This window comes from Augochlora pura, chromosome 11 (assembly GCF_028453695.1).
Source record: "Augochlora pura isolate Apur16 chromosome 11, APUR_v2.2.1, whole genome shotgun sequence".
Lineage (NCBI taxonomy): Eukaryota > Metazoa > Arthropoda > Insecta > Hymenoptera > Halictidae > Augochlora > Augochlora pura.
The window spans coordinates 4,543,933-4,566,991 of NC_135782.1; the positions used below are offsets into that span (position 1 = coordinate 4,543,933).

Below are 23,059 nucleotides of genomic sequence, written 5' to 3' on the forward strand. Positions count from 1 at the left end.
TTTATCACGATTAAACCGACAACTAAACTACTTCCATCTAAGCAGAATTTAATCGCGAGCCGAAGCTGAGACCGGATGTTTCCTTCGCCGCTGCGAGGGTGCCAACCTCGGCGCGTCCAAAAGCTGAAGGATCGGCCGGCATTCATTCCGCCGGCGAAATCCTTTTATCTCCGGTTGGATCGGACAAAAGGAAGTGGCTGGTATCGCCTCACCCACGGCGCTGTCGCGCCGCTTCGCCCTGGACCGTGTTTCCTCGTGTCAACGTCCTCGGGCTCCGTCGCTCCGCGGTGGCGAATCAAACAGCCATCAGAGAGAAACAGCCTTTTGAAAGCGTGTGGCACCGCGCGCCGGTGACGGAAAAAGATAGTAGTAGCAGTTGTTGTTGTAGTAGGAGCCCGACGCTGTTTGCTGTTCACCCAGCACTTTGATCGTCGAATGACTCTAGACTTTGCATTATATAAGGCTAAACTGTTCGGCCGAGAAACACAGACCCGACGCAGCTACTGCTTTTGCGGCGAGTTTTTAGCGAGCTGTGGGGCCCTGTCGCGAGTGACAGGTTTTAGTTGATCCTAAAGGGAAGCGCGGCGAACCCTTTTAGAAAATAGCCTGGTTCAGCGAGGTCTAAACGAAGGCATTGTCGAATGGATGCTGGGTTGCGAACATTTGTATTTTGATATAAATGCAGAAATGATTATGCAGTTGATTAGGCATTGCAAGTATTACTCGAAATTACTTTACATTGTCTTTTTATATATTATATTGTCTGTACTGTATTTTTCTTCATTATACTGTCGTCTCCATGACTGACTATCGAACCATCTTAAAACCCTAAGACTAAAACCCTAGACAATCACGCAAACTTGCTAAATAAAATAAAATTCAGAATAAAAACCTCTAAAATTCCATCGCGATTAGAAAAACGTCCAAATCTATCAAACCAACCTAAATCCATAAATTACGCTAAACATGAAGCAGTATTAAATTCTCCATGACTTCATACGTGCTACATAGTTCACAATCCATACATCGAATTTTTGTTGCAAGACTTTCCGGCTGCTGGAAGCAGCGTCGTTTTCCCCTGCGCGCATGCAAATCGCCGGCAAAGTGAGACAAACCGCGATCGCCAGCTTTAATAATAATTTCATGGAAATGTTCCAAGGCACCGTCGTCGCGGAACGACGACATCGTCCTTGCCGTCTCTACCGCGAGAGAGTCCCGCGGCCATATCTCCGCTCGGCGGACCCCGACGCCCGGTGAATAATTCCGCGAGTTTTTGCGACGGTTACTCCAGTCACTCGTAAAAAGAGTGTACGTGTAAAAGAATACACGGAATCTGTTCCGACGGTGGTAATAAAAATATAGAACCCCTCCGACGATGAACAGGAAAGAGAGAGGGCGAAAGAGAGAGAGAGAGAAAGAGAGAGGAGGAGGGTTTAAGCTATTGTCAGTAGAGGGATTATCGAGTGTTGGTAGAGTACAGAGTGGATTAAACGGCACTCGCTCGAATTTATGTGGTTTTTGGTCTTGGGTAACATGCCAGTTCGCACTTTCACTTAATTTCACCTGTCCCCCCCACTTCGATGCAATCGTCGTGACTCATAATGCGAGCCGCATTGGCTGAGTTTCTTTTTTCTGGTCGAGGGAAACGCGATGTTGCTATTTTAGGATAGTTTTAGGTGATTTAGAGTTTATGTGTGGTTTTGGAAATGAGCCTTAAAAATTTTGCTTTATTTAGAGAAATTGCAGAAACAAGGGTTGCGTTTCATTGAATATTATAATATATTCTTCTTGTATAATATAAATATTATTCTTATACAACATAAATATTCTTCTTACATAATATTACTCGCTGGAGGTCTTTCAATTTGTTTAGAAATAATCATTGCTTCTTATGAGTTCAAACAATATGTCTAATTGTGAATATAATTGTTACAACTAGTTTAGACCAATATTTAAAAAAATATTAAACTGTTAAATCTTGAAATAAATATTAGAAGACATCTGACTACTAAACTATTAAAAAAACATACAAAAATATTTTTTAAAATTCTACTTGGAACAGATATCATCACAGAAACAGTATTATCGAATATTAAAATCAATTAAAGAATTAAATATTGAAGAAGAAGTGCTTAATAAAATAAAGACATAGACATTAAAAATACATGAAAGGTTTCTAAGTGAAAGTCGATTGGAAAGCACTGTTCAAAAATTAAATTAGAACAATCAGGGTATCGTGTAGCTCGTAGTAACAGTTTCGTAAGTCGTTACACGTGACCCTGGAGTAAGACCAGGCACGAAGGCGGTCCTCGAGGTGGCCTGAAACTCGTTTCGGGGGTTGGTCCGCGCGCGACCCTCCCGACTCCGGCTAATAAATCGCCGGCGCGGGACTGTTTATAAACCGTTTAACCGTTGGCAGGTATCGCGAAGTGGTACAGAAAACGCGGTGGCGAAAAACCCGAGGGGCTAGAGAGAGAGAGAGAGAGAGAGAGAGAGAGAGAGAAAGAGAGAGAGAGAGACGCCGGTGTCCGCTCCGGCGGGAAAAGCAGCAAAGGGAAACGTAGCACTATGATGGATGAGCGCGGACGAGTCGTGGAACTCCGCGGCGACAATAGAAACAAATTATTAACTGTCTACTTAGTAACGTTGTCCGGCGTGCAAACGTCAATTACCCGGGCCCGGAACTTCGATCATTCGAGTTCGTTAACTTTTCCCCGGTATTAAAACTCGTCGCCCTTCGAAAATAATCGAAGCTAATTTACTGTAAACTCGATTATTTATTGTTCCAGTCCCGGCGGCCGTCGGTCACCGTCGCCGCTTCGACAACGTTCGTTCGCCTGTCTCGTTTTAGATTCTCGCGGACTGGCAACCGTTCGTTCGCGCCCGCGAATATGACGAGAAGAATGCCGAGTATCCGTCGACCGACGGAATAACAAAACGAATCGGTGGACGGGGGATGTTACACGGCCAGCTGGCAAGGTGTCGCTCGCGCGATCGAGAGACCCGTGTCAGTGGGTCTACAAAATTAAAACAATATGCTCGCGATTTTCCATTATGTCGTGCAGAAATGATAACACGTTGCCACCGGCGAAAATAACATTTGTCGCGGGGCTGCGAGGACGATCGAGTCGCTTTTAGATCGGCGAGAGACGATTACGTGCGGATCCCCGCTATATCGCTTGAACGCGGTAAATACATGATTGTAGAAAATACGTAACCCTGAAAATATAGAAATACATTTCTCCTCGGCATTGTAGACGATAAAATCGATTTTAGATTGCTGATGCATGATTACGCGCGATTGCGCCGCGTAGTTCCGAAGCTATGAATGTGTGTCTACAGAGAACGCATAACCTAGAAACACGTCTATCATTTTGGTCGACGAAGATATATTTTCAGAAGCATTGTATTATATATGTATATAAGCATTGTACATGCAATCGATTGTAGATTGCAAATGGATGCTTTCATAGATCACTTATAAGAATATATGATAATCTGCACGCTGCACTAAATTATAGAAACAATTCTATGCGTCGCAAAGGGTAAAAATACCGCAGAAATTATTATTTTATTCTACCATTTCATCTATTATTTTATTCACTAAATATATTTATTTAAAAGATAACATCGATTTTAGATAGAAAAATAATTTTTCCGCAAGCAGTAGAAGTGATAAAATCGCTGTTAAATTAAGAACGGACGTTGAGATCGAAGGATGCAACTCTGAAATAAAGATGGCCGCCGGCCGAGCGTAAGAAGGCGAAAATAAAAATGAAAATTGCGCCGCCGTCCGCGTTCCGGTAGGCAGCATTTCGATCTCGACAGGGGGAACGGGCAGAAAAACCGTGGACAGTCGCACCCTAAAAATCGAGAACGCGGCAACGGCGTGGCACGCCGTGAAAAACAATTCCGTGTGCATCGGTATCGCGCAAATGGCCGCCACCGGCCGAGGAATTGCAATCTCTGTCGTGGATCGTGGTTTTTCAGCTCGCGTTTCCCCGGCGCGCGGCGTCCTCGCAAACATCAGCAACGATATCAGCTCTGTTCTTTTTGTCGTTACGCCCGAGAACTCTTCTTTCTCGTCTCACCCCCTGTCCCCCTCTCCACCAGGGTTCCCGGTCCTGCCATCCATCATCCCCCACCGGCCCCCCGCCAGCAGGGTCCCCCGTGCTGCCACCCATCAGCCCCCACCAGCTAGGTCGTTCCTTTCTCGAACGTCGCCGTCGTCGTCGTCGTCGTCGTCGCAGGACTCTCTCGTTTTATATTAAAAATGAACTGTCGCTTCCACCGACCCGGCGGACGGGCATTTGACTGTACTGCCGCCTTTTATTTGATAAATCGCGGGAGACGACCTTCTCCGCTTTCGGTCATCTGAATTTCTAATGCATTATTTTTCCCCGGCACCGGCCACCAAACCTCCCCCACCCCCTCGTGTGTCGCGAGGGTGAGCAAGCCCCGGACCGGATGAAGAAGGGAGAGAAGCTATCCGTCCGCGCGCGGAGGACCCAGCCGACTGATCGTGGTTTGAGCCTGGGATGATTTTGAGTTCGATTTAATTGTTGCGCGGCGTTAGCGCGGATTGGTAATTCGAAATGTTGGAATTAGGGGTTGGAATGAGTTGGTTAGAACTGTGGCAAGCTAGATGGATTTTGATATAGTGGTTGAATTGATGGATTATGTTCGATAGAATTTTCTTATTTTATTGTGTCGTTATTATGGATTATTGTTAGTTATTTATTATTCTTATTTCTATGGTTTATTAGTATTTATTTCTTGTTCTTATTCTTGTTATTCTTGCAAAAGTTATTTCGTTTGAAAAGGCGTTCCAAAAATATATTTATCCACGAACATATAGTACAGATTAATCTTCCTTTTATTCTTATAATTTCTCTTCTTATCAAAAGAAACATCTCTCAATATAAAATCTATAAAAATCCTCTTGAATCTCCTAAAAAAAATATTCTACATCAAAAGAACCTATCCGCTAAAAATATATTCACCAAACTACCCCATTGCAAAAGTGCAACTTGAATATCTTCTTCTACAAATTGCACGTCAACTCTTTAATAAACAATCTAGTATAGAAATCACATAGAAATCACGATGTAAGGTTATGTCAAGGCAACAGCTCTAGAACCAATCGTCCGAACATTAGCCTAACTCGAGCAAATGACCACGACAGCTCTAGTACCTCTGAATCCGGAGCACCTGGAATATCTGATTAATGATCGTGATGGTTGATCACTAAAGGAAGAAGTTTCCGAAAAGCGTCATTGTCTTTGTCGGATGACGAATTATGCGAAATATGCGACGGAAGCGTTCCGAAACGCATTCTTCCTCTTGACACGGTGGATCTAGCGACGCGCGACAGCCAGACGAAAAGTAGAGCGATTCCAAAGAGTACTTTGGCAGGTCCGCACGCGCCTGGACTCTGGATCCATGCCAGAGCAACGTGCCTCGTCAAGTGCACCCCGTAATAAGAGACGAGCGAATGAGGAATCTCAGACGGTAAACAATCTGGTGCATGCGCCGAGTCTCTGCGAAACGTCGAAAGGTCTCGATCGCAGATGCAGTTTATATACTCGAGACACGTTTACGTATGTCTTAACCCTTTCGATATGAACATTCTGTCCGCCATGTTACTCTCACTGTACGTGGCGCCGCGACGGAAATTAGCAGATACTCTGTTCGTCTTTATGTGAAGATTTTGCTAAGTATTAAATAAAAACTGTGCTTGTTAATATTAAAATTATTTTAATATTAAAATTATTTTAATATTAAAATTATTTTAATATTAAAATTAATGTTAAAAGATATTTTGTTATGAAATTCTGTTGCTTATAAAGGTCATCTCATGGACGTCGGATATATCTGGTATTCGTATCGAAAGGGTTAGACAAGTTGGAGAAGCCAAAGAAGCAAGGTAGCAAAAAGATCTCTCTACTTTGTTAGCATAAATCATTGAAATTATATTCTTAGAACTTCACGTAACATCAGTGATTTATTATGTATGAGATTCTAGATTTTATAGCAAATATGAGCATCGATTCTAAGATTCTAGCGAAGCTGCGTTAATTATCGACTAGAATTGAAGCAGTATTTATTACAGCAAGAACACTGAAACATTATAATTGCCACGAATTATTTAAAACAAGTCGGTATAAATACAGTAGAAAATTTTTAATTATATATAAAGAAGACATTCTAAATCGTCCGAGTAATAGTTAATGGTAATTCTACGACAGAGATCTAAAACAATATGAGTCTTGGAATAGAAGACAAAATGGCCGATCCCTGATTTTTCTTCCACAATTCTTGACATTATAAAAATATTTTTATCAGAAATTTTTAAACGAATCTCTTTATCCAAGCACAAATTATCACAGAAAACTCCCAAAGTTTAATCAAACCCAATCGCGCTATTATTATAAAACCATAAGTCTAGTTAAAGCGACGATAGTTCTATAGTTAAATGGTCCAAACAATTCGCAGCAATTCGCGTAACAAAAAAGCAGTAACATTCTGATCTTGTTCGATCAGGAACAGTCTCATCGGCAAAATAAAGTGAAACAGAGCAGCAACGAAGGGTCCTGAAATCGAGTGCTCCCGTCGATTTCTTGATAAAGGTGATTGAACGATTAGGACTCGGCTGCGGCGAGAGAGCTCCGTCGCAAAGAAACGAGAAAGAAAGAGAGACAGAGAGAGAGAGAGAGAGAAGAGCATCTAATTTAAAGATTCATTGGCAAGTAAATCCGCGGCGAATTAGAGATAACTCTCGCAGGAAATCCCGAGGTCCTTCGAGGACGGTGCGCCGCGTCTTCGGGGTGAAGAGGGGGTGAGGGCGGAGAAGCTGGCAGAGGGGTGTGCTCTTAAGGCTATGATATCACCGGGAACGTATTTAACGGAGGATAAAGTACACGCTCGAGGAAAGAACTGTTCCACGAATCTCTGGCTGTACGAGATAAAGGGTGCGAGTCCCGTTCGATCGAATAAACGCGAGTGCTTCTTGTTTCTTCTTCTTCTTTCTCGACGAAATGATATCATTTCGTTATTTCACTTCTCTGGATTAACCCTATTTCGGTGGACCATTTTTACAACTATGCAATTGACGGTAATTATAACTCCGATTTACTTGTCTATATTTAAAATAATATTTTTGAAAAAATATAATCATCGATGAAAATATAGTCATCAATAGAAATATAGTTATCGATAAAAATATACTCAACAATAAAAATATGCTCATCGATAAAAATATACTCAACAATAAAAATATGCTCAACAATAAAAATATACTCGTCGATAAAAATATACTCAACAATAAAAATATACTCAACAATAAAAATATACTCATCGATAAAAATACTCGTTGAAAAAATATACTGATCGATAAAAACACTCTCATCAATATCTTTGTCGCTTCCGTAGGATAATTCTGATTAAGGTGGTATAATTGACGTAATTGATGTAATTGATAATCGATGTGATAGTCGGTGTATTGAATGATCGAAGAATGAACGAGAAGTGACAAGCTATTGAGATTGTAATTGATGCGGGTTTAAATATTCTGCGTGATTTATGTCAATGCTTAAACTTTGTATTTGATAAATTGATATAATGTTATTATAATTTAAATACACAAGTTCCAAAGGATTTTTTAATATTAGTCTAAAAATTGAAGAAAAGAGACTAGGATCTCGGGAACAATGATTGATATATCTCGTGAAATAATTATTTCAATGAATCTTGTGAAACAATTTTTGATCAATCTTGTTAAATAATCCTTGATGAATTTTACAAAACAATCCTTGATCATTTTTACGAAACAATAACTTCCCGTCGATGCAATTAACACGCGTGTCTCCTCAAGATTTAATGCACATTCTCGTCCGTGACAGAAATAAGAATAATAAATTGTGAAATATTTTCCCGAACGATCATTTATCATTTACTGTTTGTTCTAATAGTTTTCTGATTAATGGATTGCGCGGTTTAGCGATGTGCTTCGCGGAAGCGACGTTTAGTTAATTCCTTTTGTTGCCGGTACAAAGGGGGTTGACATCGGGGTGGAAACTTTTTTTTTTTCTCTAAAGTTCCAGACCGCGCGGGTGGCTGAGTCGCCAAAAAGCAGAGTCTGGGGAACTCGTTCGGTCATAAAATCGAAGGATAGTTCAATTCTCTGACGTAAATCCTCGTGAGCCCCCTTACCGTATCTCCTCTAATGCTGCACAGAATCGAAACGAAAAGTTTCCGCTGCTCGAGAATCGGCGAAACAGTGTACAATCCCGCTATATTGTTCTCTAAATATTTTTCAAAAGATTTACCTACTTTTCTGTCAACTAAAAATATTATATCGATTTTATTTATTACTTATTAAGGTTATCTGAAAAGTAGACAAGTAATAGTATGTTGTTTATAGTTTTATTAATATCCTAGCTCTTTTATAATATTCTTGGCAGTTTAGCAATTATAGATACAGTGTTTGCAATAAAATAAATTGGAGCTAAAACGTTGCAAAAATCAATCATAACGTTGTAATAATTTTACTACCCAATTGAAGGGGTGAACTGGAGGATAAAATAAATTTAAGTGATTAGTTTACTTCGAGTTTTATTTAGATATATATTTGGATTTTTTTCAGAGTAAAAAAGAGGTATATTTAGATTTTTATACAATTTTAAAGAATATAAAAAGCTCTTCGAATTTTCAGAAGATCCTTTGATTACTAGATCTGAGTTTAGAAGTTCCTGTGATTACTAGATCAAAGTTCAGAAAATCCTGTGATCACTAGATCTAGGTTTTAATATACATAATAATAAATAACTAATAAATTAATAACAAAATACCTAATAAATTCAGAAATTATCCTAAATTTTATTTCTGCTATTATGGATTCAATAAAATTTTAGAAAAGATCTCAAGCTTCTAAAATTGTTCTAAATATCTTATGATATACTCTAAGCTTTACTTCAAATAAATAATTTATAAGATTGACAGCAAAGCTGGCAAGATGTAAAGATATTTTGTTCGAAGCAGTAACTTCGTGGGTGGTTGGCAAGCATCTGCAGGAATCGGCAACGCCATCCCCCCCCCCAGAAGCGGAACACGCGGTTTACAGCTACGCAAGGCGGTTCCTACGGCGCGGAGAGCTGGTGTCGTTCAAATAATAAACACGGTATAACAAATTGATAATCCGGAACCCCATAATCGTACGCATATTTCGGCCCCGGAATCTGTGGCCCGACACTAAAAGAAGTTTCCACGCTCGTTGTTGCGCCAAATGGGCCGCCATAAAAGTGTGGGGTGCCTGCCCGCCCCTCTTCCTTTCTGATCCCGTCCACCCTCGCTTCTCTTCTTCGTCCTCGAACCGTCCCTCCCACACCACCCCTCCCTCCTCCCTGTTCTCCTTCGCCACGATGCTCGACCGTCGTCGAGCCGCGACCGGATAAAACTGTCTAGGAAATAGTTCGTATTTCTACATTTTCCAAACGCGCTCGTGTTTCCGTTTCCGGGGGATTTCAACGAACCTGGGAAAACGTCTCGCGCCACCACCCTTCCGATTCGATAGTAACGAAAATATCGTCGCCGTTAACCCCTTCGACCGTCTCAACCCCATTCACCGTAATTAGCGATCGCGGTCAAATGTCTTTAAATGAGTCTACTTGAGTTTCTATTTGGTGCTGTGTGCTTTATTAATATTTATTAAGGAGTTAAGAGTTAACCTCGAAGCTCCCATAATATTTAAGAACGTTGATTAATTGATATTGAAAGTAGAAATGAATGTTGTATATTAAATATAATAATAAAAATTAAAGAATAAAAATTAATTTTGGCATTAAATTTACGTCAAAGTGACTGATTCTTTAATTTACGATTTTTCAGATTGTAGAAATACATTTATAAGATATTTATTCAATATATATGTTGCTTGCAAGAAATATTAAAATAATACTGTGTAAAAATCAGAATAAATATTTTATTGCTACCTGTATATACTAACATAAAACATTTACTTTCAATATTAAATAAATCTAACGCAAAGTACTCTCCAAAACTTACAGTCACGATATTATTTAATTACAATAAGAAAATTACATCATAGATATAAATCGTATTAACAAATCTTTTGCACAAACCATGCACCATAATTAACCCGATTATCTGAAAAATGTAAATACCGTTGATTACAGTGGATCATTCCTTTAATGACTCGTGTCCATTCCTCGCTGTAACCGGAAGTTATAATTGTTTAACGATGATGGTAATTATCGCGGACCGTTCGTTCACGCAGTAGTAATTCGGGTTAAGAAATTGCGAATGTTATCAAACGGACACGCTCGCGGGCTTCGGAATGTTTTTTCATCGTTAGATTGAAGTTTATGAATAAAAATGTAACGATTGCTCTTCTCCGCGCAAAGAACGAACGAACGCGCGTACTTTCAGCTCGCGCGCGAGATCGCTTGAAATCACTGGAACCGTAACTGCACGCCTGTCTGATTATGAACGACCAGTTCTACTTTAAGACAGTTCTCTCCGCGTTGGAGGGGGAGCTAAATTACGATTCTTAGATCGCAGCGCGAATCGCATTGAGAAGAACATTGCATTTTATTTTTAGCGTGTGTAAAAGTTTAGAATGTTGCGAGGAGGGCTTTCTATTAGAAAATAAATTTGTTGTAACAGTTGGGAGTTAAATAGAGATTCTATTGTCTGATAGATTGACACTTGGACTTTGGAGTTAGAGTAAGAAAATTATGATTTGAGTATCAGGCTTCTAATAATTAATTTTTAGGAATATTATTTACTAGAATTATCTTAAAAAGTGTGAAGAATATTATCTATAAATAAAACTATAAACAATTTTTAGCATAATCAGTTCTATTTTTATAAGAAAGATAGTCTGACTCTGTTAACTCTTTGCACTCGAGTGGTGACTCTGAGGAATCGCTAAAATTATTTAGTTTAGATTTAAAAAATTGTTAACACTGAAACTGTTGCTACGAGTCACAAGAATGAACTTCTTATGTATAAGATATACCTTGTCATGTCAAATGGGAATATTTTAAACTAGAAAAATTATTTTAGATTTATAGTTAAAATGGCTTCGTGCGCAAAGGGTTAATAATTTCTCTATCTCGAGGAACCAACGAGGTCCACGATGTGCTCTTATTTTCCGAACCAAGCCGAGTAAGCCAGGTGACAATCATTTAAGAATCGCGTGTCGCAACACTACAGTTTCGTGGCGAACAATCGACAAGGGAGCAAACTAGTCTAAGGCGACGGAAGAAGTGTCACCGGACGGAAGATAGCGGTCCTCCGGCGTAGGGTGTCTCCCGCGTACCAAGGGCGATAGCAAGGAGGATAATGATAATCCAGCCTCTGGCCTAGCGGTGTCCCGGGGGATGCAGGGATTAATTGACACATCGGCGTTTCGGAGGCGAGTCTTCTGGGCTGGCGCCTCCGGTTTCGCTACCCGGAGCGACGTGACTGATGAGACGCCTCGAACAAGCCATCGTGAAAAACACTCATGGATCCTTTTCGGCTGGTTCCTTTTTTCTCGCTGCTATCCGGCAAGAATTACCAAGCGAACCGCCGCTCGCACACCACCGCCGTGGCCACCCCCCGTCACCGCGCGCGGCGCCCCGCAAATAACTAATCGGAGACGTGGTTCCATCCCCCTCGGAGGAACCGTTCCAGACACAGCGTTGCGGCGTAGACGACACGTTCCCGTTACAGATTGGAATTTAATGCGAGCCACGGTGACGCACGATCACACGCTGCCAAACCCGGGGACAGAGGGTTGTCTTCGTAGGACCCGGACGAAGATGACGCGCCACGTCTTCGGGGGGGATGGAAACTCCGCTAATTGAAATTTTCCGGAGGAGGATGGATTGCTCGCGCGGATCTGAAGATCCGGAGCGCAATGGTAACAGAAACTTGGTTGAAATGATTTTTTGCAAGCGTGTAAGAACCTGTTGTAATACGTGTGTTCTCTACATTTGTACAGTATAGTATCATGCATCTATTATACTTGATTTTAAGGAGAAATTAATCTTTTAAAAGCAGTTTTAGAAAATAAGATATACCTTGTATTCTATCACGTAAATAAATTGTGATATAACCTAATAATTAGAAAATTGTACAGCGGACATTTAGAGAAAGAATTGTTATTTATTAAAAATGTTAGAAGGAAGTTTTCAGAAGTGTATAACCAACGATCATCGTTGTTCCGCTCTGCAAGGGTTGAAGACCGCTAAATGACACGCGTAGACTGGTCCGCAGCGAGAGGGTTAAAAATCCTTCGGGATGGTCGGACGAGTCTTAAAAATGTCCTCTTTCGGCCAGTGGTCATCGCGAAGGGGTTGTCGCCGATAAGGGCGACCGCGCGTGGAAGGGTCGAAAGGCAAAACGCGTGGACGTAGAGGGCCGAGAGGGTACGCGGGCATCGGTGCCAGCAGGCCGCGTGAGTTATGGCCGTCCCCGACGCTCTCTCCCATTGGCCCTCGGCTCAATTTACAGATGATTCCGCGTGTTACCGCCTGGCCAACGGCTGGTTAACCTTCGTGCCAAACACTTAATCTTCCGACAGCGTGTGTATGTGTCCCGCGACCGCCGCTTCGGATCGCGACTTTCCAGATAACAACCGGACCGTGGTCCGGGCCTCGGTCGGGCCGGGACGGTCCGGCTTCTCTTCTGGGTTCGCTCGCTCTTCGCCGAACGGTTAGATAAATGGAAAGAGGAGGCCGTGCCGCGGTGGCTATCGTTTCGAGGACCGACGGTACGCGCCCGTCGGCCCTAGTGGCCCATAAACTTGGCCACCCCTTCTGATCCCATTGCCAAGCTACCCGGCGTGTACAGGCGACCTTCTGTCGTTGGAGCGTGCCACGGACCTATCCTCCCCTCCCGCAGATTTATCGGTCCTCGATGGGCCGACAATAGCCAACAAGTTGCTGGAAAACGATCGCGCACTCCTCTTCCTCCTATCGACACGGGATACCGACGATTCGACGATGTACCTCGGATTGGAGGTGATCGAGCTCGCCGACTTGTTAAATGGTTCACCCCTCTATTTTGTGACTTGAGCCGTTTCGAAGACCATGAAAATCGAATAAAATACTCTGACGAAGGCGATAAACATTATTGTTCTATATAATTCTTTGATTTATAAGAAAAAAATGACGTCTTCAAAATTTAATTCAAGACGATTTATTTTCTTAATTACTTGTTGAGGGCACTTTAATTGTGGTTTATTTTTCTATGATTTAACGAAGACAGATCAATCGTGGAACAATTTATTTAGGACAGTTTATGCATTGAACAATTTATTAAGGGTGGTTTAATTGTGAAATAATTTCTTTCTCGCGGTTTACGCATTGAACAATTTATTATGTGGATTAACTATGGAATAATTCGTTGCCGGCAGTTTAATTGCAGAACGGCTAATTCGGACAGTTTATTTGCAAAACAATTTATTGAGGACAGTTTAATTCTGATTTGATTTGTAAAGGGCTGTTTAATTGCGGAACAATTTATCTTCGTTGTTTAGAAAATCGTGTCAGGCTCGTGAAAATTTAAAATAGAAAAAGGGTTAAGAACGGAACGTGCGATGTACCAAGTATGATTGTGAAGATTGTATGAAATGTAAAATATACTAAATATACTAGTGATGTTAATATAAAATATAGAATACACTAAATATACTACTGAGGGTAATACAAGATATAGAATGTACCAAATAATTTTATATACCAAATATATATAAAAAATCTTACTCACTGAAGTTGCAAAAACGTAGAACAATTAATTAAGAGTAGAAAGGTTCTAATTTTGTCATTAGCGTGGACGCGATCTTGAGCAATAGGCTTATCAATTTTTGCTGGAGGGACAGTTTCGGAAAATTTGGAAGGGAAACGCTGCGTCGGCAATTAACCTTTCGAAAAGCCCGGGGCTAAATGGGTAATTCTATAGATGCGATGCAAATTTCTACGTCTCTCTATCTGCGAGCGGGGCATGCACCGTGGCATTAAGTGTCTGGTCGTCTAGTGAAAGTTCGTAATGAAGTGCACATGGTGGACTGGACGAAGTTGTTACTCAACTGAATATTTTATGCTAAAGAGAAGATTAAATGTGTGTCTCCCGGGGCCTGATAATTAGCTTGGTATTTCTTAATTTGTATCTGGCATTGATATATATCGAATGTATCCAGAAGAAAATCTATTTATTCGTTCCCTTAGATAAAAATTGCAGAGGCAAGAACAAGGCATTTCGTTCATCATTGTTGCAAATATTGCAGTGAACAGGTCGACGCTGTATCGTTCCAGGAAGCTCTCTCATTCGTCGATTATTCCGACTGTCGGCTATTCATCAATGGCTCGCGGATTACCGCTTTTTCTAAGCGAAACTCGACTGGACAACTCTCTCGAGCGAATAAATCAAAATGAACTGCGCGTCGAGCCATTAATGTCGTTCGACTGGACCTATCGGTGGTTAACGTTCGCGTTACAATTAGGCGCGTTAATCTCGATGCTCGCCAATCATATTCCCCGGTGATCTTTCAATCGGAAAGTCCGTAAAATCCCGGCGACTGAAAAGCTGCGAAATATCAAAGTTACGGGCGCGGAACATTTCTCGCAATCACGACCGTTCACCGTCGAACAATGCGCGACAAGACCCCGCACCGTAAACTAATTTTTCAAGCCCGGTCTCCAAACAGCTAATTTGTCGATCACGGGCAAACAAAGCGAACATAAATCAAGGAAAGCCGGCAAGAAGTGCAGTCCCTAACGAAAGAAATCATTAGCCACTCGGATCGACACATGGTCCGAGTGAATGGAGCCGGAGTCCAGCCGAATGGCCTAATCGACGTCAAACGAAACCTCAAACCAGAACGAATCGTCCGGAGGTTCTCGGGTCACGGCGAAGACACCGAATTCCCCGTGACCGAGAACGGCCGGCGCTGCTTCGTCCCCGGAAGACAATAATTCATCCTCATTGAAAGGGTTACGGCTGCGGGCCCGCATGTGTTGGCCATCGGTCTATCGATTGTCAACTGTCTCTCTCTCGTTCTCTCACTGTAGGAGATACATCATAATTCGACGAGCAAAGAATGTTTACGAGTGGCTCGGGGAAAACGCGCGGTTTTCGCACGTGACGGACTCCAGATGCCTGGCCCTCCTCGAGGAAAAGGAGCGAGCCCGTCCGAGAACTGTCATTAGGCCGACGGACACTGCCGGGCACCCCGTGGCGAGCCACAATGTGTCCCCTGGTCAGGCGATACACCACGATGCTACCGGCACCACGGCTAACGCTATAAACAGACGCGCCGAATCCTCGCCGCAACGTTAATTGACTCACTCCTGTTTGTCGCTTCACCCCCGCAGTGACGGCAACCACTCCTCTCTCTCTCTCTCTCTCTCTCACTCTCTCTCACCCTGTCTTAATTGATAATCACCGTCGACGTTTTTTCTTCAATTTTCTCGGCTGTTGGTCCCCTGATTTATGGACTCCGCCTAACCGCCGATTGGAAGCTCGTCTCGGTGTTTACGCGTTCACGTATGGGGAACAATGGGAATCGAACGGCGGCGTTGGTGGGCCTGTTTGAAATTTGTCGCGCTGTCGAGGTAAAACTAATCGAATCGTCTTTGTTAGGGTTAAATCGCGGCTTTGCGGCTCGTTATACGCTGGATTTACAAGCGCAAATGTAGTCGAAGAGTATTTAAATCGGCATGGTCGAAAGTCTTTGAAAAATAATAATTGTTGCACAGTTTTCTTTGCTCAATTTTGTCTGCTGGTAAAAGAAAGACGTTCTTGAAGCAAAGATGTATTTCTTTAGAGAAAGATATTTTTTGAAGAAGAAGGTGATGGACATTTCTTCTCCAGTCCATAAATCATTGATTATATCTAGGTAAACTGTATGAATTTTCTCTCATAAACCAATTAATTTCTTTTTGGAGTCCACTTAACTTCTAAACTCTCCATTTATTACAAAAACCAAGTACCCTAAGTAGCTCAGACTGAAAATCTAAGTTCAATCCTACTTCTCAAATATAACTGGTCTAACTTAGAACAGAATCACCAATCTCCTCGGATCTTCTTTCCCCACCCGAAAGACAATGGAACACCCTCGACTAATTCAAACCGTGTATTCATCATCGCTTACCTTGCTGGTTGCTCTTCCTGGTAGTCTTCTTCTCCTTCATCCACGGGTACTCGGGCACGTTGACGGAGGGGTCGGCGACCCCGTGAGGATCCATCATCGCGTGGTAGCCAGGATGATGGGAGCCGGGGCTGATGGATCCCCCTGTGCCCGGCGAGTGCTGGAGACCGCCTTCGCCGGCCAGCTGGGGCAACGCGGTCATGAACTCCGCCATGGAGGGTTGGCTGTTGATGAACCCGGTCTCCGCGGACCCGCATGTCGGATCCATGGCTGGATGATGGGTCCCGTGCGGGGGCAGCCCGGCTGGGGCACCTGCCCCCGCGGCCACCGTGGCCAGCCAGAAGCCGCCCCCTCCGTCGTTCGCCAGGACGGGTGTCGTCGGCCTCGTCTTCAGGCTCGCGAGCTCCTTGCCTGCGTGGACCAACGCCTCGAGGTGGCCGCCGGGTTGCTGCACGTTGCCCGAGCTACCCAGCTGCGCCGATTCGTCAGGATCCTCTTCCTGGTGCGCCAGTGGCTGTTGTTTGCCGCGCATGGAACGAGCTGGACGCCGGATCGATGCTCGCGGGGTTGGACCACGAACTTTTACGGGCAGCTGCCGGCTGGAATCGGTTAACAGCACCGCCGAGAGAGTTCAAGGTGGAGCACTAACACATACTACCGATGCCTGCGAGCTTGTCGAATTTCCAGGCCGCTGCAATGGACTATGGTAATTGGCAGGACTGCAAAGACCTCTGGATGGCTTGGCGAACTAGAACGATCCTCCGGTACTCGCGCAATTGGCCCACGGCGTTCCTCGAACTTAGGGTAGATCCAACGCGGCCGACAGATTCGCTGGACTGGCAAGAGCTCTGGCTCGCAGCGCGAGGGCATTCCTTGGAACGATCATCGAGTCTTAGCACTCCATCTTCGCACTGCCACCGCGAATCCACCACCTTGGGGGCGTCGATCGACTCTGCTCGTGCAGGTGTAGCAGAGATCACTAGAACAATTATTCGGTAGCCAGAGAACGTGCTCGAATCTCTCGTACACACGGAACGATCTTTTTTTTAGCACTGAACCATCCTCTACGTTTCCATGCACCACGTCTACCTCCGCGCTCACTTCCAGGCCCCGGTTCACCAAACGCTGCGTGGACCCAGGTTCACCACAAAGATCGCCGACGAGGGGGGCGACGCGTCGTCTTACTTGCACAGAACACTGATGCCCGACGCCGGACAGGTAAAGGCAGGTGATCACAACCGCGGAAGCACTGTCACCCGGATCGATTGTAACCGCGCGAGATCGCCGGACGGTACCGAGAGTGGTAGAGCGCGGCTACCAGGAGAGCGTGTTCCGATCGGCCGGAACCCAGGCTGGCGAGGCAGGCTGGCGATTCCGATGTTCGCTCGTCTAGCGACGACGACGACAACGACGAGGAGGAGGAGGAGGAGGTGGAGAAGGAGATGGAGAAGGAGGTGGACGACGAAGAGGAGGACGTTGAAGAGAGGAGGTGGGGAGCTGCCGGCAGAAAGGAGGAGGAGGAGGAGGGGGCGTCGGAGAAAGATAGGCGGCGTGAAGAGAGGAGGAACCCGGGGAACGAGGCAGGGTCTCACCGAGAGGTAGGAAGAGGCGGAGAGGTCGCCGGCGGCCTTCGGTTGGAGAAGGAGACGCACTCGGCGAGTTCCACTCGGCGGCACCCTGTCGAGAGAGTTCCACACACCGCTCTTTTTCGCTTCTCCAGTGTTCTCCGTGGCGTGTCTCTGTTGTTACTGCTGTCTCTCTTGCCGCGGCTAGGTAGGGGGTCTCTGCGGGCTCCGTGCCGCTTCTCGGACCTCTCGGAGGGGGCATGGGAAGGGTGTCACGTGATCGAGGCCAACCGAGCCGGCGGCCAATCGGCGCTCGGTATCAGGTAGAAGGAGGCACGGCCCTCCGGCGTCGTAGGCGGGCTGCAACGGATCCAGCCGTTCCTCTCTCTCTCTCTCTCTCTCGCTCTCTCGCTCTCTCTCTTTCTCGCTCCCTCTCCCGCGAGGAGAGCACGGAGGGCACGGGACCAAAGGGGTACCAGCACAGCCAACACGCAGACCCGCTCCGCGCCGCGACGATGCAGTCCGGCGACTCTCTCTCCTCGTCTGCGTCCGCTCGCGAGCACGAGGCCGACTTGGGCGGTCATGGATTCCGGCGCAGATGTGGGCGGGTCGCGCCAGCGCGCAGCAATCCTTGTTCGAGCCACGTGGTGGGGAAGTTCTCACGTGCTCGGCCACGCGGTCCCCATACTACTTGGGCCACGGTGCAAGGGGAACGGCCGAGTAAGAGGTAAAAATCTATCCGGAGATCTCGCCGTCACGATCGACCCTTTCGCGAGAGAGAAAGAGAGAGATAGAGAGAGAGAGAGAGGTGGATACGTGTTTATGGCCGCGGGTGGATAACTATGATCGCGCCGACACGCCGGTGCCGAACGGATCCCGCGATCCTGCCTCCCAGGATCATGGGAATTCGGTTTATCGACCTACGAGGCTGGGAACGCGCGGGAACCCGACGATCCGAACTTCCTTGACTTACAGGGTGCTTTTGTTTTCTGTGCTTCGCGGATCCGTCGATGGAATCCCCGGTTTCTCGGCGGGCGAAGTTGATTCAGTGGTTCTTTCTTGTTGATTGAGATTGTAGTAGAATTTTGGATTTTCAAGGTATAGTTTGGAGTTATATATTCGTCTGGTGAGGAGAGGTTGCATAATTTTATCATTTAAAATTACTTACAGTGTAGTTTCGCAATGTTGCGAGTGACTATACTGCACCTTCTGTATAATTAAAATTTCAGCGGGTCGAAAATAAATTTTGATATATTACAGTTGTCTTTGTTAGGAAAATTTCATTTTAAAAATTATTCCCAAATTTTCTGAAATATTGTTAACTGCATACTGTGAAACTGCGCAATGCAATCGCCTAGAGAAAGAAAAGAACGTACAACATTTTCAATTACTATACCCCGTCTGCTCTCTCTAATTAAACTTCTCAAAATTCCAGTAGCCTGAATTAGTTGAAACATTTTACATTTTTTTCTCTCGATACACGAAAGAGGAAATCGCTCGGAACGAGAGAGTGACGGCACGATGCAGTAAGTTCGATAGGCAATTCAGTGCGGTGGGATGTGCATCGAATGCACCGATGTGACGTCGTCGCAACGGTTTCGGCTGCGCTGGGGGCGCCGGCTGGTGCTACGACGACTTGCCATGAGGGCAGTTTTGATGACAGATTACCCTGATCCGCTTTGTGGAGAAGCTCTCATTTAGACAGCCGGTTTGATTGAAAAGTTCGCCGGCCGTTTAACGAAACGAACCAACAAAAAAGAATATAATATATACCACTACCCCCGTGCACCGATACGCTCTGAAATGGAAATCAACCGGTCTGTCTTCATCCCTCGGTCTATCGCGTGATCGAGAGCTTCGAAATTATTGCGGAAAAAGGAAAGTTATCCAATCTGGTTTTTTTTGCTAGATGCAACGCCGTTGCCGACTTTAGTCGTCATGTTGCTTGGTAAAATTGGCGACGGTAAAGTTTTATGTTTTACTTTTTTGTCGATTCAATTTTTATAGTGGAAATATTGAAGATTGGATATGATTTTATGCAGTTCTTGATGCTATTGATAGTTTGAAAGTTAGAGATGTTTAGTTAATAGTCAATGTGACTATGGACCACAATTAAAGATTAAACTATATAAAGGGTAATTAAACTATATAAATTCTAACGGTGCAGCTATCGTTTTCACTCACGACTAATCAGGATGCAATCACAATATTCATAAATATTGCTAGCTTACTCCATAAAGAAATAAACTCTAAACAGCAGTGCATAACTGTTTGAACAATTTCCTGCTACCCTCTTGAATAACAAAAATTCATCGATCTACAGTACCTGGAACCCACGTCAAATCGTCTGCTCGGTCTATAAAGTAATAAATTTAAGGGATGCAGAACAGCTTAACGCAACCGTATCATAAATCTTAACAATGCAAACATGCGTCGATCTACAGTTCCTCGAATCTCACCCCCAATTTCTACTATAAAACAATAAATTTAGAACGAGTAGAATAGTTTCGAAATTTCCAAGCCTTTCGACAATTAAACAGCGGTCGAGTATCGGATGCAAAAAAAAAACTGTTCGAGACACGGGAAGAACCGGTCGCGATCGATGATCCAATGGATCACGGGGGTTATAGAGCAAAATTCCGTCGGGGCGGCTGGAAGGGCGGCGACCGGCTCGCAAACGCTCACGAGGGCGCGCGGATGGCTCCGAGCGGGAAGCGGGGAGAGGCGGAAGAGAGCGAGAGATCGGCCGAGGGAGGAGAGCGGCCCGCCACATCTGCCGCCAGATTTAACTATACATTACAGACACACGATATGTCAAAGTCCTATACTTCATATCGACTCCGCCATTTATTAAAAGTTTCATCGCGCGCGCGGCACCGTCGTCCCTCCTCCTCCCCGCCCCCGCGCGCCGCCGCGCGATCCCCCTTCTTTTCCGCCGCCGCGCCGTGGAAGAATATAGGAAGGATGCTCGAAATATACGAACGAAAACTTCCAAGGAAGAATATATCGGGGCGAGAGCCAACGGCGGAGGTGTCGCGCTCGGATTTTCCTCTTCCGATCTCGAGATCCCAACCCCCCGAATCTTAGCAGTCAGATTTTTTTACGACCCGTTTGTCCTATTAACGACAGTTAATGTTAAATCGTCGCAATTGTGATAATTGTGTAGAAAGTGCATTTTGTATGTTTGTCGGCACTTGGGAGATACGATGTTAAAACTATGTTTTTATATGGAGGATTGAACGAAAATTAAGCAGTTTATTAATTGGTGGTTTCGGTGATTTTTTAAAATTTATTTTTCGGTGTTTTCGGACGAGTTTTAAAGATAGTTGAAGGAGGTCTTCAGACCATTCTCAAGAATAGTTAAAGAAAGCTGTTATCAATTATTTATACTTTATAAGATTCACGTGTCGAAGAAGTCTATTTTTAATCGAGAATGATTTATCTATAATTTATTTCCTAATTTCATTTGTCCTAAGAATTAATTTTCAATTGCTATAACATATTTGCCTAATTCAAACCATTATAAAATATTCGAAAATGGTTAGTGGAATCTAAATAAATTATTTCTAATGAATATCTAGATTCTCTTATGAAACATCCTACTAAAGTCAACTAAATTAAAAATCTTAAACAAGGCTCGAAAAATCATTCACCGTACTTACAAATTTCTTACTAATCACTTACAAATTACCGTGGCGCAAAATTCGATTTTCGACTAGAGGTAGCGCCTCACTCGTTAGGCTCTTTAGCAGCGGCGGCGAATCATTTGCCGATCCGACGAAGAGGGCCGATACAGTCTCTAGATTGGGGATGAAATTCAGCGCGGAAAAAATGTGCCTCTCTCTCTCGTCGGTTGTACACGAGTTTCTTTATGCCACTCGATAGCCTATATATTAGGCATCTTCGCGGGGAGGGTCGGCGATGTCAATATATATGCAAACGCCGACATAACGATCTATCGGTACGTAAATATATAAGGGGTGGGAGGTGGTGCGGACGGAGGAGGGCGAGCGAGCAGAGAAGGAAGGCGTCGACAAAAAAGCCAAGGGGGTGGGATAGTGGCGGCAGGGGTGGCGGAGGAGCTTGCGGAGGTGGGCGCGCTCAGGGGTGGCAGGGAAACCAGGCAAGGAGAGAAGGAGAGAGAGAGAGAGAGAGAGAGAGAGGCGGAGAGGAAGCTGGAAGCTTAATATAAAACTTCATTTCGCAATCGGTGGCAGCCGGAGAGAGAGAGAGAGAGAGACGGGAAAGGAGAGAACTGACAGACAGAAATTCCAGTTTCGTCGCGGGGAACGGCACCGTGGAATCCCATTTTTCTAGTATTAAGCTTAACCGAGATAAGATAAGAGGCGAAAGTCTCCGCTGATTTCGTGCCGGGGACACCGGCTAGGCTCTGCGAGACACTGAAATTTTCGAGCCGCGCGAAAATCTGCCGGGGTCTCTCTCTTCGTAAACGACAATGGCTAAACGTTCCGGCAAATGTACGGCTTGCAGATGGCGGGGAACGTTTTCGGATCGTAAACTCCTCGTATGCGGAAAATATTTTTGCGGGCTTCGAGAGAAAAATCTTTTTAATTCTTGAGGGTGTTTAAAAATTCGGGGAGATTTAATTTCTTGGCAATTTTTGGTCGTTTAGGTCGCCAGATTCATTCGAGACAGTGTTTTTTATTCAACAATGTTAGATCTCTACAATAGGAAATTTATTTAAGCGAAATAAATATATAATTTATATTTTATAATAAATATACAATTTTATCTATTTATAGTCTAGGGTATATTAGATTTATTCAGAATATATCAGAATAATCGTTTAAAATTTCGCATAAAATTGCTTCTAAAATTTTCAGAGCTACGTTTCTCATTTTCGGTTCGAAAATAATTTTCGAAGAAAATTTTAATGCAACAGTTCGTGCACAAAAATTCTAGTACAACAGTTCTCGCACGAAAATCCGAATAAAATAATTCCAGTTCAAAAATTCTAGCAAAGAATTACCAGTACAAAAATTCTGCCACAGTTCTCAGCATTTCAACCCTAAATTACTATCGAGCAGTTCGGTCCCCTGTATTTTCCGAAAACTTTTCGAATAACAGGGTAGGCCAGTCCACCCTGAGTCATTCCGCGGAACCGGAAACGCAAGAGTCATCCAGCTTGACCGAAAGGGAGGCCCTGTCAGCGAAACCGGGGGGAGAAAAAAATACGCCAGGCCAGGTCCGGGCCGACATCCGCCATTAAAAATAAACCATCTTTCGTCGCCATTTTAGCATGCCGCCGTTTCCCAGAGAGAGACAGAGAGAGAGAGAGAGAGAGAGAGAGAGAGAGAGAGAGAGAGAGAGAGAGAGT

General features: G+C 44.1%; 1 protein-coding gene across 1 annotated transcript in view; it reads right to left on the minus strand.

The window, feature by feature from the left end:
* The window catches only part of LOC144476907 (uncharacterized), a 51,485-nt gene extending 34,796 nt beyond the window's left edge, over window positions 1-16,689 (minus strand). Inside the window, exon 1 of the mRNA XM_078194229.1 lies at window positions 16,160-16,689. Coding sequence (XP_078050355.1) covers window positions 16,160-16,688 — 529 coding nt within the window. The 5' untranslated portion in view covers window position 16,689. The remainder of the gene's footprint in view (window positions 1-16,159) is intronic.
* Between the last annotated feature and the right edge of the window lie 6,370 nt (window positions 16,690-23,059).